The sequence below is a fragment of the Chrysochloris asiatica genome, unplaced genomic scaffold, assembly GCF_000296735.1.
Source record: "Chrysochloris asiatica unplaced genomic scaffold, ChrAsi1.0 scaffold00008, whole genome shotgun sequence".
NCBI lineage: Eukaryota > Metazoa > Chordata > Mammalia > Afrosoricida > Chrysochloridae > Chrysochloris > Chrysochloris asiatica.
This window is the reverse complement of record NW_006408526.1, coordinates 31,981,603-31,999,833: the sequence shown is the minus strand read 5'-3', so window position 1 is coordinate 31,999,833 and position 18,231 is coordinate 31,981,603. Positions and strand designations below refer to the sequence as shown.

The 18,231-nt window shown below is 46.0% G+C and overlaps 1 protein-coding gene across 1 annotated transcript; it reads right to left on the bottom strand.

The window, feature by feature from the left end:
* Nucleotides 1-222: 222 nt before the first annotated feature.
* ABCG4 (ATP-binding cassette, sub-family G (WHITE), member 4) lies at nt 223-13,064 on the bottom strand. The gene is made up of 14 exons (XM_006833907.1): nt 12,821-13,064; nt 8,142-8,259; nt 7,888-8,020; nt 7,726-7,776; nt 7,392-7,537; nt 6,051-6,174; nt 5,826-5,940; nt 5,550-5,692; nt 4,441-4,539; nt 4,050-4,218; nt 3,866-3,966; nt 1,182-1,340; nt 905-1,023; nt 223-481 (listed from the first exon to the last, which is right to left on the bottom strand). The coding sequence occupies exons 1-14, from the start codon at nt 13,056-13,058 to the stop codon at nt 256-258; spliced, it is 1,941 nt and encodes a 646-aa protein (XP_006833970.1). The 5' UTR covers nt 13,059-13,064; the 3' UTR covers nt 223-255.
* Between the last annotated feature and the right edge of the window lie 5,167 nt (nt 13,065-18,231).

Below are 18,231 nucleotides of genomic sequence, written 5' to 3'. Positions count from 1 at the left end.
CAGCCTCCTAGTGGTCTTTGCATGCAGGTGCTGGAGAGAAGAGAGAGGAAGCTATAAACCACATCAACTTGGGGAAAAGCCCCCACTCCCAGAACCAGGGCTGGGAGTGCAGTCTGCTAGCCAGCCTGTGAATGAGGCAAGGGAGGGGAGGGTGGCTGCACCAGCAACCAGTGCCCAAGTCTACAAGGTTAAAACAGTCCCAAAGGGCTGGGGGCTTCCTGCTGCAGGGCTGGGGTGCAGGCCAGGTGTAAGGCTCTATCTCTCTGACTTGACCCGGTAACGGAGCACGAGGTATGCCAGTAGCCGCAGGGCCAGGAAGAAGATGCCCAAGACCATGAAGTCCATGTAGAGTTTGGCATCCTCCACATCTAGTGCTCGGAGGATATTCTGTGGTTCCCGGAGTGGGCAGCGTTCCTCTGGGCACGTCAGGTTTCCTCGATCCATGCCATAGATGGTCAGGATCACACCCTCAAAGCCATACCTAGATAAGCAAGGGCATTAACAGCAGGATACAGGGCACAGGGATCCACTTCTTGGTCAAATTGCCAGAGCCCAGCTACAATGCTCTTGTTCCTGGGGGCTGGCCAAAGTGCTCTGCCCAAAGTATAGTAGGGCAGGTACCAAACTTGGCACAATCCACAAAGACCTGGACATGGCCTTCTGCAGAGACTATCGGAGCATATGGTAAGGGAAAGGAACCCTGATAATGTAATGGATTAAGAGCTGCACTGCTAACTACAAGGCCAGCAGTTTGAATCTATCAGTTGCTCCCTGAGAGAAAGATGAGACTTTCTGCTCCCATAAAGATCAACAGATGCAGAAACCCCATACAGGGTCTCTATGAGTCAGCACTGACTTGTTGGCACACACCCACCACCACCATGGTGAGGCAAGCGGTACTGACCTGACATAGGAGAGGTAGGAGCTCCACTGCAGGTAAGTGGGGATGGTCTTGAAGGTGACAAAGAAGCCAGAGAATAAGAGGACAGGGATGGCAGTAACTGGGCCCACAAAGGTGGCCACCTGGGGAGAGTGGAGGGAGGCCTGACTGTCACAAGATTGACCAGGGCAGACCCAGGACTTGGGGAGCCCCAGGGTTTCCCCACAGATCCGTCCCCTCCTCATGGCTAGCTCCTGCTTCCTGCCATGAAACCTCCCTCCCCTCTCAGGGCCCCTCCCACCTGTAGAGAATTGGAAGCAACTCCAATCAGCAGCCCTAGAGACTGAGCCACCAAGGCTGTGGCTGTGGCCAGGGCTGAGAAGAGCAGGAAGCGACTGGTCTCGGCTGGCTGGCCTGTCATCCAATATACAATGCTGCAGTACACCAGTGGGCACAGCACCTGGAGAGTGGACACAGGGCCGGGTGTGGATTGACTGAAGGCCAGACATTGAGAAGGACACAATGGCCAAGCTCCTCCACCCTACCCACTCAAACAGGAACCAGTAAAACACTGATTCCCAGAGTAACCTGTCCCCACATTCTGGATCTATGCTGTCATCCTAGACTGACATGTCCCCTTCCTCCTTAACTACATGAACCTCCTTCATCTTCTAGTCCCACCACTTCCATTTGGCCCATTCAGACCAGTTCAGGCAGAGCGGCTTCTCCTTCCTCCAAGTTCTTTCCCATCTATACCACCTAATTCCTTATGCTGTTAATTAATTCACAGCATATATTTACATATGAGGGTGTTAAGTTCACCTATCAACTTGTGGAGGCCAGGGACTAACTAAACCCACAGCATACAGTTGAAGAGGAGCACTGCTGAGTCTGTAGGATAAACCTGGATTGTTAACCACAGGTCAGAAGTTCTAACCCACCAACGGCTCCACGGGAAAAAGATGAGGCTCTCTGCTCCAGTAAAGGTTCAGAGCCTCAGAAATCCTATACAGGATCACTGTGAGTCAGAACCAACTCAACAGCATTCAAAAACAGTAACAGTTGAATAGGTTGTTCCCCAACCAAGAGGCAGCCAGAGAGGCTGAAATCCAGTTTGAGCTCTGCTCACTAAACCATGCTCCCTGGCACACTCCAGCGTCCCTTCCTAAAGAAGCAGTACCATGTTCTGATTTGCACAAAGGTACCCTATGGATTAGGTAACCTGGGCTTTAGACTTAACAGTGGTGGTAGTAACAATGAAACTAGTTAATATTCTAAGACACAACTATTAGTCTTTATTCATCTAAAGCTGAAGAGACAGAAGGAAAAGCAAATATCAGAGAAGGAACCGAGTGACAGTACTAATTGTCTTCATGAACCATAGCCTCCTCTACCTGGAGACCAGAAGAAATAGATGGGGCCCAGCTACCACTATTGAACATTCTGATCAATGCCACCATAGATGTATTCGACTAGAAAGGGATGAAAATGTAGAACAGAACTTGAAATTCTCAAAGAATCTAGTCTTATTAGATCCCTGAGAGTACTACCCTGAGATACTCTTTAGATTCGAAACCAAAACGATCCTCTGGAGTCACCTTTTAACTAAATAGCAGGTTAGCACAAGTAAAGAATATCAATCACCCTTGAGTGCTATGATCATTTAAAAAATTATCTGTTTAAAATCAAATGGTCAGTCAACAGCTACTCGAAAACATCGATGAGAAGTTTGGGGGGTAGGGCAATGAGATTAAGTTAATGGGTGTAGAACAACTAGAGGAGAATCATGAGAATGCTTATACAGTGTGAACAATGCAGCCAATGTTGTTGAACAGTATGTGTAGAAATTGGATGGGAACCGTTTTGTTGTGTATACTTTCACCAAAAATAGAAAAACCAAAACAGCTAATACTTATTGTTGTTGTTGTTATGTGCCATCGAGTCGGTTCCGACCCATAGCGACCCTGTATAGGGTTTCCGAGGGTGTAAATCTTTACGGGAGTAGAAAGTCTCATCTTTCTCCCGCGGAGCGGCTGGTAGTTTCGAACCACTGACCTTAAGGTTCGCAGCCCGATTCGTAACCACTACGCTACCAGAGCTCCTTATTAGGCATTTAGTATATAGTGCAAAAAGGAGCTCTGGTAGCGTAGTGGTTACAAATTGGGCTGTGAACCACAAGGTCAGAAGTTCGAAACTACCAGCTGTTCCGTGGGAGAAAGATGAGGCTTTCTGCTCCCGTAAAGATTTACAGCCTCAGAAACCCTGTACAGGGTCGCTATAAGTCAGAACCGACTCCACAGCATATAACCAACCAATATAGTGCAAAAGGTTAAACACACTTGGCTGCTAACCATGAGGCTCAAGTTCACCAGAGGGGCCTAGGGAGAAAGGCCTAATAGATTCACTTATGAAAAATCAGCCATTGAACACCCAATGGAGCACAGTTCTACTCCGACAAACACATGTCGACAGGAGTCTTAATCAATTTGGCGGCAACTGGGTTTTGACTACTATGTGCCAAGCACTATTCTAAGTACTTGATATGTATTAATTTAATTAATTCTCACAGACAATGCTGCAGCAAGTGCTATCATCCCATTTTATAGATGGGCACACTGAAGCAAAGAGGGGTGAGGTGACATTTCCAAAGTGACACTTATAACTAGCCAGTAGCCATAAGGCTCCAGAGCCTTTGCTATTACAGCCTTAAGGTTTACAGAGTCATTCGTGGGATTATCATTTTCTTCATTTTCTGACTGTCACTAGAATATCAATTCCACAAGTCAAGACTATGTCAGTCTTGTTCATTGCTTTATCCCCAATGCCTAGCATCGAGCCAGGGACATGGTAGGTACCCACCACCTATTTACTTAGTGATTAGAAGTAAAGGAAAGGGTGGAAAGTGACAGCGTTCAGGGAGGCAAGAAAGCGTAGAGAGAAAAATACAAGATGGAAGCAGAGGGCAGACGGGAAGAAGAGGCTGACCTGAAAGGGCACATCAGCCATGGTCTTGGCCAGGTAATATGCTTTGAGGCTGTACCAGTAGTTAAGGTGCTCTCTCAAGAAGACGGCCATCTCTAAGGGGACTGAGGAGACAGATAGGTTTAGGCACAGCTGCCCAATACTATGGCCCCAACCCCAAGCTCCATGCCCAGGCAGCTCTGCTCACAGGTGAGCACAGTTGGCATGAGGGCAGCAAACATGAGGAACAGCATGGAGAAGAAGAGGCAGCCAGTGTTGTTGAAGACTTTGCTGGCATCATCACCAATGTGCAGGTAGAGGAGGCCAATGAGCACACCGATCACCACATGGGATATGAACCGCAGGTGGGTCAGGACCTGTGGGAGGGGGTGCCATCACGGTGGGGGGAAGGGAGAGGCAGGATGAGTCACAGGCTAGGGGTGGGCAGGCTGCCAGCCAGGCCATCCTGAGTCAGGAACTCAGAGCTGCCCTCACAGATTCATACTCCATTAGGAGGCCGCTGGAGGAGGAACCCCATCTCATCCCAACTTCTAAACCCCAAAAGTACTCTTCCCCTCTTCCCCAACTTGACGCCTCACCGTGTCCCTGAGGATGGACAAGAAGGTCCTCTTGAAGAGGATGCAGAACTGCGTGAAAGTGCTGGTGGCAAAAGTGTGGCTTTCAATGGGATCCACTTCCTGGGTGAGAGGAAATTGGGTCAGATGAGGCTACCCAGCCCCATTGCCCACCCAGTTCAGGGAATGGAAAACTCCTGAGCCCTTCACCAGGACATAGGTCTTCCAGGTCAACAGGAGAACTCTCCACCACTGAGCTCTGTACCAGAAAGCTGTATCTGGGGGTGTGACTCTGAGATACCGAGAGAAATACACGGAGGTGGTAAAGCCTTGGGAGAGAGAATCATGATGACTTCTCCTTTATTCTTTCATTCATTGAAAATATTTACCCTAAGGTTGTAAGTCCTCATGTCCCCAGTTCCATATTAATAATATGTAATGCTAATAATGACAACAGTAGCAAAAATTAGTTCTCATCTCATTAGAGGATGAGAACTAGAACTGAGCAAACAAATATCTGTTATGCCAAGTACAGTCTACAGTTATCTAATTAGTCCTCCTAGGACCCTGTGAGGTAAATATCCTCACCTCCAGGTTGAAGATGACAATAAGCCATCGTGACCCCAAAGCCAGAGATAAGGTATGTCTTGCTTACTGAGTAGGCACTGTGCTGGTACTGAAAACACACTCAATAGATGCTCAATAAGAATTTTCAGAATGAATAAATGAGTGGAAAAACTGAGGCTCAGAAAGGTTAAATAACTTACCCAAGGTCACACAGCTATTAAATAGTAGGTCTATTCCTAGTCTAAGCCCTGGTGGCACAATGGTTAAGCACTTGGCTACTAACCCAAACTTTAGCAGTTCAAACCCACCTAGCAGCTCCGTGGAAGAAAGACCTGGTGAGCTTCTACCTTAAAGATTCTAGCCTATAAAACCCTACTGTATCACATGGAGTCACTGTGAGCTGCATCAGCTTGGTGGCATCCAACAACAACATCCAAGTCCTAGAGTCTTCACAGTACCCTGTGGTCGTGATGTCTCTGGAAGTAGCCTCTTTGCCAGGACCATTTTCAATGATCCCTTCTCCCCTCCCCCAGTTTGCTGTCTTTGCCCCCTCCTCTCCTACTCACCTGAGAGCAAGGAGGGCAGGTGGTGGGGACCTCATTCTTCGCAGGGCTGCCCTTCTTCTCTGTCATGGTACACAGCCCGTTCTGCACTGCCCTGAACAGCATGGGGTTCAGGTCTCCATACTCACCAGAGGCCACCTCAATGACTGGGAGACACAAAGGAGAGTGCTCAGCTAAGAGCCACCCTCACTTCCCAGGGGTCAGCCTTGGATGTGTGGGGAAGGCAAGCAATAGTGAGATCTCTACCCCAGGTGTAGCCTCCCCCAGGTCCCCACTCACTAAAGTCTGCTGGGTTGTGGTAGGTGGGACAGTGCAAGCCCTGCCCCTTCAGATAGGGGATCAGGTTGGTGACACTCCCCTTGAAGATGCATTGACCCTGGCTCAGGATGTAGAGCTGAGGTAGAAAGAGAGGGCTGAAGAACACATGGCTAGTGCACCAGATGGGGTCCCACGAGTACCCTCCCTGTCCCCTACAGATCTTGTTTGAGACCTGGAAGCACTCACCTTGTCAAACATCTCAAAGAGCTTGGCACTGGGCTGGTGGATGGTGCAGATGATGGTACGGCCCCCTTGGGCCAAGGACTTCATGAGAGACACTACTTGGAAACAGGAGGCGCTATCCAGACCACTGTCCAGAGAGAAGCCACCAGGGAGCCAGGTGAGGTAGATGGGGCTGAGAGAAGGGGGTGTTTAGGGCAGGGCCGCTGCTATAAAGGGGATGGAATAGGCAGGAAGAGGTCACTCTGATTACCTTTATAGCCTATACACCCTGTAGGGTTCAGGTATCTGGAGGCCATGGAACCCAGAGCACTGCCCACTTTGGCCAGCACATACTAGCACCTGTAGGATGGCAGGCACTGGGGTTACAATGAGGGAGAACTAGACAGAGGCATGGATCATTTTTGATCAAGCGGGAAGTGCTGTTGAACAAGGAGTAAGAGAGAGGAGCTTTAGCTCTGCTGTACAAGCGTGTTAGAGAGGAGTTCGATTGCCTGAGTGATAAAGGGTGATGGTTGAACAATATGAAGACCACAATGAATGTCACTGTACTGTATGTGCGAAGATGGCTGGTGTGCCAAATGTTTTATAACATATATATTTACGACAATTTTAGAAGTTAAGCCAGGTAACAGTGGGAGAGGAGGTGCAGTGGTGAAGGGCATTGCCAGCAGAAGACACAGAAGGTACAAGGCTTAGAGGCATGAAACACATGGTTTAAATCTGGAATTACAAGCAATTCAGTATTATTAGAGCATAAAATGCAAGACAGGGTGAAGCAAGACCTTGGGCTGGCGAAGTAGGTTGGGACCAAAACCTTGTATGTCATCTGACTTGACTCTGAGGGCAAATGATTGCGTGCTTTTCGACAGAGGAGTGAGTATCACCAGATTTGTCTTTTAGAACCATGACTCTGGCTCAAATTTGGGGGAAGGATCTGCTGGGAGGGACAGGACACGAGGAGATATGAGTCTGTTGCAGAAATGCAGGCAAGAGCTGATGATGCCCTGAGCTGAAGCGCTGGCTCTGAGGGGGAGGGGCAAATCCAAGAACTAGCTAAAGGAGGTGGACTCAACAGACGTCCATGACTGCTTGGCTGTGAGGGAGAGAAGGGAAGGAAGGCATCAAAGAAGATAAGTAGAGTTCTGCCTGGGTGAAGAATGGGGCTATTCACAGCAACAGGATACACCAGGTGGGGACAGGACTGGCAGGGATGCAGATGAGAAGCAAGCCTTTATATTGGCCCCAGGAGGCTGCAAGCTGCCGCCTGATCTCCAGCATCAATGGCAAAGATGCAGCTCAGGGCTGGGGGAAGGGAAAATGCTAGTGGAAAGGAGGAAGAACTACCTGGTGGGCTCATCAAAGAACATGACAGGTGGATTGTTGACCAGCTCCAGAGCGATGGCCAGGCGCTTCCTCTGCCCACCGGAGAGCAGCGCTGTCCTCGTGTGTGAGCAGGACATCAGGCCCAGTGCTGTCAGGATCTCTGTCACCTGGCCAGCCCCCCACCCACCCCAGGTCAGCTTCACAGTCTCTGCTTCCTCTGGGCATCACCCAATATGAAGCAGGATCCCCCTTAAGACCACCATCTCACGTTTAGCCACCAGGCTCCCACCCTCCAACTCAGGACCCCAGGACTCAGTAGCACCCAAAGAGAAAGTTGTCTCCCCACTTCACTTACCAACTCCTTCTTCACCTCTTGCTTCTCACTCAGCTTCAGGTTAGCAGAGACCTGAAGACCAGAGTAGGCTAGTGAGGGATGTGCGGGAGAGGGCACTGCCTTGGCTTCTCAGCCGCTGAGGGGACAGGGGGTGGGAACAAAGGACGGCCACCTAACCCTCACCATCATGGCTTCCAACACTGTTAGGTGTGGCAGTAGCATGTCATCCTGCATGATGTAACAGGACATCTTGCGAAAGGTTCTCAACTCCCGAGGCCGCCCATTGACCAGGATCTGCCCCTTCATGCCAGACTCCCTAGGGGAGCATTGGTTGAGAATGAGTATTGATCAAACCCACTTCAGGATACCTTACCTGCTGCCTAGGGGATCTGTCTTCCTGGGCCCTGCTCCTCATCCCTTCTCAACCTTCTCCTCACCTGTATCCTGCCAAGATGTTCATGAATGTGGACTTGCCAGCCCCTGAGGGGCCCATGATGCCAATCAGCTCCCAGCGACAGAATTTGCCTGAGAGGCACTTGAGGAGGGTCTTATAACCTGCAGTGAGAGAGGGAGGAACTTTTGGTCAGGGCTATAGTGAACTGGGCACCCCAAAATTCTTAGGACCAGCTATGGCCATCAGTCAAATAGGCAGTCTCTACTCAGTATGATTTAGTTGGGATGGAAGCCCCAATAGTACCCCACATCCTCTCATCCTGTCCCCCTAAAATGACCACCACTAATGTCAAAGTACCAGAGGCAACAATTCTCTCCTAAAGGCCATAGGAGAACCCACACATCTCATCAATGAGTATGGAAAGCTGCTTCTGTTCCATAAACACAACTGCTCCTCTTGTGTCCCCTCCATGAAGACATGGGACTGACCCTCCTCTGTGCTCCCATAGCACTTCTCATTTGCTACTGTGTCTGGGTTTGTGACTCGATGTGCCTCACTCACTTCTCTCCCCCAGCCTCTTAGTTAATGAATTACTTGTGAGCAGGGTCTGTGTCTTACTCATCTTTGTAACCTCAACAGGCTGCCTGGCATATAGTAGATGCTCTGTTCTCAGAGTTTCTGCCTCATTCTGAAAAGGCCTTCTTACTTTGTGCTGTCTCTGCCCACCAAGCTTGTCTCTCCAACTCCTAACATGGTCCAGTAAAATGGCACCTTGCATTCCTTCACTGGGAGGCAGCATATGCATTAAGAGTATTGATTTGAAGACAGGTAGATCTGGGTTCAAATTCTGACTCCACACTTACCAACTATGTGACCTCAGGCAAGTTGCTGAACCTCTCTGAACTTCAGGCCCCTTATCTGTAAAATGAGGATGACAGTACCTATCTCATAGGATTGTTGTAAAGATTCAGTGAGATAATATATGCAAAGCCTGTGACATAGTGCATGGCACACAGAGTGCATAAAAAGTAGCATTTTATTACTAATTGCACTTGACAGACACTTATTGAGAACTGCTATATGTCAAGCTCTGTACCAGACAACGGACCAAAAAACAAAACAAAACAATGAGGAAGACACAGTTCCTAGACCCACAAGGTCACAGTCTAAGCAAGAAAGATAGACCAGAAAACAGCTATGACCTGAAGAAAAATAAATATGGGTAGTAAAAGAAATAGAAATAATGTGCTCTGAAAATGCAGAAAATGAAATCAGAAGTGAAGGGCAGGGGACTAAGAGAAAATCAAGAGTGGCTTCATGCAAATATTGTTGAATGATGATGCACAGAGAAGACTGCAATCATTGCAATGAAATGATGAGTGTAAAACCAATGTTCTCCCATGTAAACTATCATTCAATTCACAATAAAGACTTTTCTTTTTTTTTTTTTAAAGTGGCTTTATGGAAGAGGGAGCATTCCTGATAAATCATGAAGGATTTCCAAGGGCAGAGAACCTCCAGGCTTTGGAAAGAAGCGCTCTGTAATTTAGGGAACAAAGACTATCTGGAGCCACCAGGTGAAATGTGGGAGTGGAGAGGAAGAGTGAAGTCAATGAGGAAGGAAGGGATAGAAGGTTGTGCTTTCAGACCTGCCTCAGGTGAGGAGACACCAATTTCCACCTTAAAACTTCCCTTGAACCATCCTTTTCCGACCCCACAGAACCCAATTCCTTCTCTCCTCTATAGTGAAGGGATGCTATCTTTAACATCATGGGCACTGGACTCACCTTCCCTCTGGACATATACACGGTGGTGGTGGTTAGGTGCCACAGAGTCGGTTCCAACTCACAGTGACTTTGTATAGGGTTTCCGAGGCTATAAATCTTTATGGGAGCAGAAAGCTTCATCTTTCTCCTGCGTAATGACTGGTAGATTCAAACTGCTGACCTTATGGTTAGCGGCCAAGCTTGTAACCCACTCCACTACCAGAGCTCCTTGGACATATGCATAGCTGTGTTCCATAGGCACAAGGACAACTACTATGTTGGGATCCCACCAAATGCCTGGATGGTGCTTTACAGTTTACAGAGCTCATTACCTCAGTTGTTCGTATCACAAGATAGGTGAGGCAACTGGGACCCAGGGACATCCAGTGACTCACCCAACATCACATAACAAGTTCTTTACAGGAAGAAAGGAACTCAGAAGTTCCAACCTCTGCCTCAAGTCATCATCACCATCAATCAAAACAGGTCTGGTTGTGCATTCTAGCATATGCCTTTCAGGTCTGCAGGAAGTGATTTCTTTTGCAGGGGAAAAAAATGGCAATGATGAGCCTTTCCCTCATTTAATCACAGCCAAGCACTAGATTGAACATGGTGCCTAATACAAATATCATCTTCCACTTGTCTTTCACAAGGCATTTTCACAGATATTATCTCCGGTAAGCTTCATAAAAAGCCTATGTAAGGGGTATTCTGGTCATCCTTTGTTACAGATGAGGAAAGTGAAGCCAAGAAAGGGCAAACAGGCTGCCCAAGATCACAGAGCTTATAAGAGCTCCAAACCCAGGTCTCCAGACTCCTGATGTACCACAAGTTCTCAGCCTGGAAGGGGCCCAGCTGAACTTCCAGGCTAGGAAGACACCAAGCCAAAAGCAAACAACTTCTTCACCCCAGAAACAGCAAGTTATCTCCTTTCTTTAAAGCAAAGACTCTTAACCAAAGGTCTGTGATCCCATTGGAGATCGGAGGGTCCAGCCAATATGCAATCGTCTGGAGAAAGGGCTGTGAATTTTGACAGGTTCTCAAAGGAGTCCATGACTCCAGGAAACTCTAAGAGTCATTGTTATAGAAGTTGAAGGTCCTGTCTTTGCCTCCAATAAGAGGAGAAGCAACATATTCATTCTATGTCAATATTATTATCGAAAGGTCACAAGATTGAAGTTCCAGTCCTGCCTCAGTTAGTAACTCTGTAATTTTATCAAAGCACTAAATTTTTCAGGGCCTCAATTTCCTCGTCACCATTCAAGGACTTAATAAGTTTATTGTGAATTTTAAATGAGATAATTAGCAATAATACATAGAAAAGTGTTTTTGAAAAATAGTAAATGCCACATGTATAGGGTCACTATGAGTCAGAATTGACTCCCTGGCAATGAGTTTGGGAAGGCAGAATGTCTCTTCACATCCCTTGCCTGGTGTGCTCTCTTCCTATCCCTTTTTGCTTTCTATCCTCTAGGAACAGGGAGAAGGATTCAAGGGAAAGGATATACCAGAAGAGAAATAAGGACAGAGGGCAGCAAAAGGGGCAAGGAATGGGAGAGATGGTAAAAACTGGCAGTAGAATGGAATGGAGCTGACAAAGTCAAAAGGAAGGAATAGTGAGTCAAAGAAAACAGAGCACTAGCCCACCTATCCACATTTCTTTTTCATTTATTATTATTGTAAGTACTGTCGAGACGATTTCAACTCATAGCGATCCTATATAGGGCTTTCGAGAAGCAGTTGGTGGGTTTGAACTGCTGACTTTGTGGTCACAGTCCAGTGCTGACCCTACAGCACCACACATGTGAAAAAATGAGAAGGCTTAAGAAATAACAGTTATCACATCATTTTTCCCAGAGCTGGTCTTAAGACTTAGGGAGTTTGCTTAGGGCTAGAGCATTGGGCAGGGAGCCTAGATGCCTAAGTTTCCATTGGCTCAGGCTGTGGGACCTCTTGGCCCCTCATCAGAGTGAGGGTGGGGAGTGCAAGAAACAACTCATGCTCAATCCTGCTCTGAAGCACCCCAAACCTATTCTTACACCTCATACATAGAACAATGTCCCAGGCTCCACCCTTGACCCACACCCAGGCTCTGGGAAACAAATCCAACTTCCTCAAGCCCTGTTCAAGCAGCCCAAGGTAAGGAATGAAGGAGAGGGTCGGGATTCAGAGGACCCAGGAGCCCCAGGCCCTACGAGACTTGTCCAAATTGGGGAGGGAGGGGGAAATGAGAGGAGATACAATGCTGTTGTACTAGCATTCTGCTCTTTTTTTCTTAACTAAAAACAATTTTTTTTAAGGTATTAAAGGGAATATGTCAGCATTACTAACAGAAGCAAAAAAGACAGTATATGGAGAGCCAGGAAACCTGGCTTCTGGTCCCAGCTCTACCACTTATTAGCTATGTGACATGCTTCAAATGACTCAACTTCCATGGGCCTCAGTTTCCTTATTAGTAACATGGGATGGCATCTATTCTTCCCAACCTCCGCCCTGCCTGCCTGCCTCAGACGGCTGTGGCAAGAATGAACTAAGATGACAGGAATGAGAACCTTCAAAAAATTAGCACTGTTTTATAGGTACACCCTGGAGAACTCCCAGTCCTTCAGATACAGACCCCTGTCCTGCTCCACTTCTGCCCACCCCCACCCCCACGTTCTCATCTCAACCCTCAAAGGCAAGGATCCTATCTAAAAATCAGAGGTCATAGTGTTTATTTATAAGAGGAAAGTTTCAATAATTAACTGAACCTAGTGCTGGCCCCTTAACTCTTGGGGGAGTACAGACCCTGGCATCATCAGTGTGTCTACAGTGAGTGAGGGTCTGAGGCACACATTTCAGTGTTCCCACAGGGCTACTACTGATGTGGGACTTGCAGAAAAGGAGGCACCTCTGCCTCAAGTTCCAAGAGAGGAAACCCAGAGAGGGGTCAGCTCCCCACCACGTAGTTCCCTACCCCGTTTGCGCCAGCAAGGCCCCTCCCGCACGGAATAGGACAGCTCCACGAACTCGATGTCCACGGCTGAGCGTTTGGGGAGATGGGAGAAGCGCTGGGCTTCGGTGATGTGATTCTCCACTTTCTTCAGGTGCGTGGTCAGCACAGGGGGCTCCGCCCCATCCTCCAGCGCCACGGGCATGGCCACAGCCCCTGGCCCTAGTCCACAGCCCACGGCCTCCAGCGCCCTATCCGCCATCACGCCGCCGGCCTGCTTGGAAAGGGCCTGCTCAGTTCGGGGCACACACTGAGCTCCAGCTCCAAGCTCTTTGCTTTCTAATACTGCCCCACCACCCATGCTCCACCTTCTTCTAAGGGCAGATCCGCGACTGTCAGCATCTCACTCCCCACGACCTGGACGTTACCCCCAAGCCCAAGTCCCATTCCCAGGGCATTCACGCTCAGTCCGGTCCCGAACTCTCCTCGGTCCTGGGCAGCCCCAGCCCAGCACTAGCCCAGCCCAGCGCCAGTCCAGCCCCTTGAAGCCCTCACTCGCTCCCTCCTCCGCGAGCTGTCTCTAATCTCCTTACCCCGCAGGCCGGCAAACCCTGGGGACTGAATGGCTGAGGGGGGTGGTGGGATGGGATAAAACCCAAGGCTGCCCGCTAGTTCAGAGTAGCAGGGTGGGCGCAGGATGGACAAGGGGAAGGCGGCGTTAGAGGAGACTGGGGCCTTCTGCTGCGTCCCCTTCTCCATCCCTGGGCGCGATACCCAGGCAGGTCCCATCTGCCGGCGCCCCTGGGCCCGCGAGCCCTGGGCTCTCGCCAAAGACAGGAGCATTCAAACCCTTCCTCCCAGCTAAGCCCCCCTTATAATTAGCTGAACCCCCATCTCCCACATGCCTAGTCACCTTGGCGCACCCCCGGGCCAGTGCGAGCCGAGCTGCTGAGTGTGGCCACGGGCCGGGGATGGAGACTTTCTGCTCTTCTCACCTGCCTGGGGCTGCGGCACCCTGGTTCCGGCTCCAGGTCCCGGTGGCCTGGGCCGGGGCGGAGCCGAAGCCGAAGCGGGGCGGGGCGGGGCGGAGGGGAGGACCCAGGCCAAGGGTCCGAACAGATCACAAGGTTGGGGAGTGCCGGTTGGGGCGCGCCCCGACTCTGTTAGGCTGCGCACACCCAGCTACTAGAACCCAGTCTCGGCGCAGGGTCCTCCCCAGCCCGCTGGACGACTGCGCTCTCCGCTCTTCGCTCGCGGGTCCCACTGCTCTTAAAGGGCCCACGCTGCTACCAAGCTGCCGCGAGAGGCGGAACTGCAAAGAGAAAAGCAGCCCCGGCGATGAGAAGGGTGTAGGGGACATGGTTGTGGATCCTGGAGTGGGTGTGGAGGATGAAGAATGGACTTGGAATAGTGAGGAAAGGAACGCTAGAGTCAATCCTGGCGGACAGCTCCCTAGATTACACAGTAGACAATGGTGGCAGTGATGGGGAAGGTAGGGTACAATCCCATTATTCTCAAAGGATTGTGAAGCTTATCTGTCACCCCCACCCCCAAGCCCGACCCCCACTCAATTTCTGGAAGTTCTAGCTCTTGAGCCCATGCAGGCCTCCTTCCAAGAATCCATAAACTATGTTTAAAAACAAAAAAAAAGGCTTTGAAAGCAAAGTCTTGAGACATTCTTCCCTTTCCACTATATACAACGTTTCCCTCAATCCCAGTTTTTCATGTCTTTAAGGACCAAGAGACTTATTAAGATGAGAAAGAGCAGCTTTGGGAGAGCTTGCAGACAGCTCCAAGGTTAAACTGGGATCCACAGCTCAGCCTGATTTGACTGCAGAAATCTTTATTCTTCCAGCCAAGTTTGCACCCTGGAGATAGGCAATGTGTTTCTCACTTTTATGAAATGATAAGAATAGGTAAATATAGAGAGATAGATGGTGGGTAGTAATCACTTCTTGTTTATGGTAATGGGAAAAGTGACACCAAAAGTGGGTGAAGTTTGCACAGCTTGACCAATGTTGTTGTTGTTGTTGAATGCCCTACAGTCAATTCTGACTCACAGTGATCCTGTACAATGTGTATCTAAGGAAATGCTGGTTAAGTTTGAACCACTGACCTTTCAGTTGGCAATCTAGTACTTAGCACCATACCAAGACTACTTTGACTAATGTAGTTGATATCAAAACCTTTTTGTTGTTGTTATGGGGAGGAAATGGATTAGCAAAAGCTACATGCTATGAATTAAACTGTGTCCCCCAGAAATATGTGCTGTAATTCCTAACATCTATGCCTGGAGTAGGGTCTTGCGGTGGCACTGCTACTAACTGTAAATTCAGTAGTATAAACAAAATGAAGAGGAATAACCTACAAATGACCAGAATTCCAGAACAAGAAGAGACAAAGGAAGCCATAGAAAAGATAGTCAAAGAGCTACTGGAAGAAAAATCTCCATACAGCATGAAAGATGAGAATATTAACATTCAAGAAGCTGAATGAATCCCCAAACAGGATAGATCCAAAAAGAAAATCACTAAGACATATCATAATCAGCCTCTCAAAAATCAAAAACAAGAAAAAATCCTGAAAGCAACTAAATGTTACCTATAAAAGCACACCAATATAATTAAGTTCCAAGTTTTCAGTGGAAACCATTCAGACAAGAAGAAAATAGGCAGACATACAAAACTCTGAAAGAAAAAAACTGACAATCCAGAATCTTATACCCAGCAAAACTGTCACTCCAATATGACAGTGAAATTAGAACATTTCCAGATAAAGGGAAATTAAAGAATTAGTAAAAAAACAAGTCAACATTACAAAAAGTACTAAAAGAAGTCCTTTGGACTAAGAATCAACAACAGCAGACAACAACCATGGTAACAGCACCCAGAATTCAATCTCTAGAAGTATCCAGAGCAAACAAAATTACAAGAGTGAAAACAGGGAATCAGAGACATCAATCTATAATGAATACAAATACAAAGCAAAAAGAGAAAAAGTATAGTTACATAATTCAAAATGTTAAAGGAAGTCAAGTAGATTTCAAGATAAAACAAACTGTTTTTAAATGGGGAAGAAATAAATTAATAAATTACAGGATAACCTCAAAGAAGCTTAATACGCTTTCATATCAAATGAAGAAAAGGAAAATCCATGAAGATTTTGTCAACATTAAAACTATGATGAAATTGCCATGAAAAGTACCCAAAAAGGAACTCAGAATAGGAAAACATGCAGAACAAAGAAATCAGCAGCATCACACACACACAAAAACCAAAAAAACCCACAGGAAAATGAATGACTGCAATCAATTCATATCTGTTGATAAGTATGCTGAATGTCAGTGGATTAAATGTACCAGTTAAGAGACAGAGAGTAACAGAATGGATAAGAAAATAGGAACCTTCAGTATGCCGCCTACCAGAGATACACCTAACACACAAAGACAAATATAGATTAAAAATTAAAGGATGGAAAAATATATCAAACTAACGGCAATCAAAAACAAGCAGGAGTGGCAATATTAATTTCTGATAAAATAGACTTTAAGGCAAAAACCAGCATAAAGACAAAGAAAAACATTATGTCATGATTAAAGGGTCAACTGAACACGAGGACATGACCATAATAAATATCTATGTTCCCAACAAAAGAGCCTCAAAAATACATAAATCAAATGCTAATACAATTGAAGAAAGAAATAGATAACTCTACAATAATAGTAGGAGATTTTAATACAGCATTTTCAAAAAAGGACAGAATAACCAGAAAAAAATTCATCTAAAACCCAGGAGAACTAAACAACACAAATCAATCAACTTGACCTCATAGATTTATACAGAGCACTCAACCAAACAACAGCACAATGTACATTCTTTTCAAGTGTATAGGAAACATTCTACAGAATAGGCCATATATTAGGTCACAAAGCAAGTCTCAATAAATATAAAAACATCAAAATACTTTAAACCATCTTCTCAGATCACAATGCCATAAAATTAGAAATCAACAATAAGAAGACCACGGAAACAAAATCAAATACATGAGAACTAAATAACACCCTGCTTAAAAGCTATTAAGTAATAAAACAAATAAGAATTAAAGTTTTTTAATTCCTTGAATCAAATGAGAAAAAAACACAATATACCAAAATCTTTGGGACACAGCAAAAGTATTTCTTAGCAATTTACAGTAATAATGTACACATCCAAAGAGAAGAAAGAACCAAAATCAACACATTAAAACCACATCTCCAACAATTAGAAACAAATCAGAAAAGTAAGCCTACAATCACCTGAAGAAGATAAATAATAAAGTTTAGAGCAGAAATAAATTAATTAGAAAACAGAAAAGCAATAGTAAAAAAATCAACAAGACAAGAATTTGGTTCTTTGAAAAGATTAATAAAATCAACAAACTACTGGCAAATCTAACAGAAGAAAAGGGAGAAGATGCAAAAATATGCATAAGAAACAATATGGGTGTTGTCAAAACAGAACCAATGGAAATAATAAGGATAATAACAAAATACTATGAAGAGTTGTACTCCAACAAATTTTGAAAATCTAGAAGAAATGGATACATTTTTAGAAAAACACAACCTACCTAAACTAACACAGAGTGAGGAAGAAAAGTTGAACAGACCTCTTAACAAAAGAAGAAACTGATTGAGTAATTTAAAAACTACCACCAACAAAAAAAAGTCCAGGATCAGATGGCTTTTCTGATGAATTCTATCAAACATTCAGGGAAGAGTTGACACTGACTTCACTCAAACTATTCCAGAACATAGAATAAGATGGAAAACTCCTGGATTCATGTTATGAAGCAATCATAACTCTCATATAAACACCAGTAAAGGACATCACTGAAAAATAAAAATACAGACCAATCTCCTTCATGAACATGATTGTTGTTGTGTTAAGTGCTGTCAAGTTAGTCCCGACTCATAATGACCCTATATAGGCTTTGTGAAGAGTGGCTGGTGAGCTTGAACTGCCAACCTTGTGGTTCAAACCAACCTTGCATTCCAGTGTATTAACCCACAGTGCTCATGAATGTAGATACAAAAATTCTCAACAAAATCCTAGCAAATAGAACTCAACAACATTAAAAAAAAAAATCATTACTAAATGGGATTTATACCAGGGATGCAAGGATGGATCAATATTAGAAAAAAATCAATGTAATCCACCATATAATTTTTTTAAAAAAAGAAAGAAATAGTAAAGAACCACATGATCATATCAATGAATGCAGAAAAGGCATTTGACAAAATCCAACATCCTATCTTGATAAAAACACTCAACAAAGTAGAAGACTTAAATATTTACTGATGAAGATCAAAGAGCACAGCCTTCAGTATGGATTGCACCTCAATGTAAAGAAGACAAAAAAATCCTCACCACTGGACCAATAAACAACATTCTCCACAA

Coding starts and splice junctions, on each gene's coding strand:
- ABCG4 (XM_006833907.1), bottom strand. CDS start 13,058: ATGGCGGATAGGGCGCTGGAGGCCGTGGGCTGTGGACTAGGGCCAGGG. Junction 5,693..5,825: donor CCACAACCCAGCAGACTTTA/GTGAGTGGGGAC, acceptor TGTGTCTCCCAG/TCATTGAGGTGGCCTCTGGT. Junction 4,219..4,440: donor TGTCCATCCTCAGGGACACG/GTGAGGCGTCAA, acceptor CCCCTCCCACAG/GTCCTGACCCACCTGCGGTT.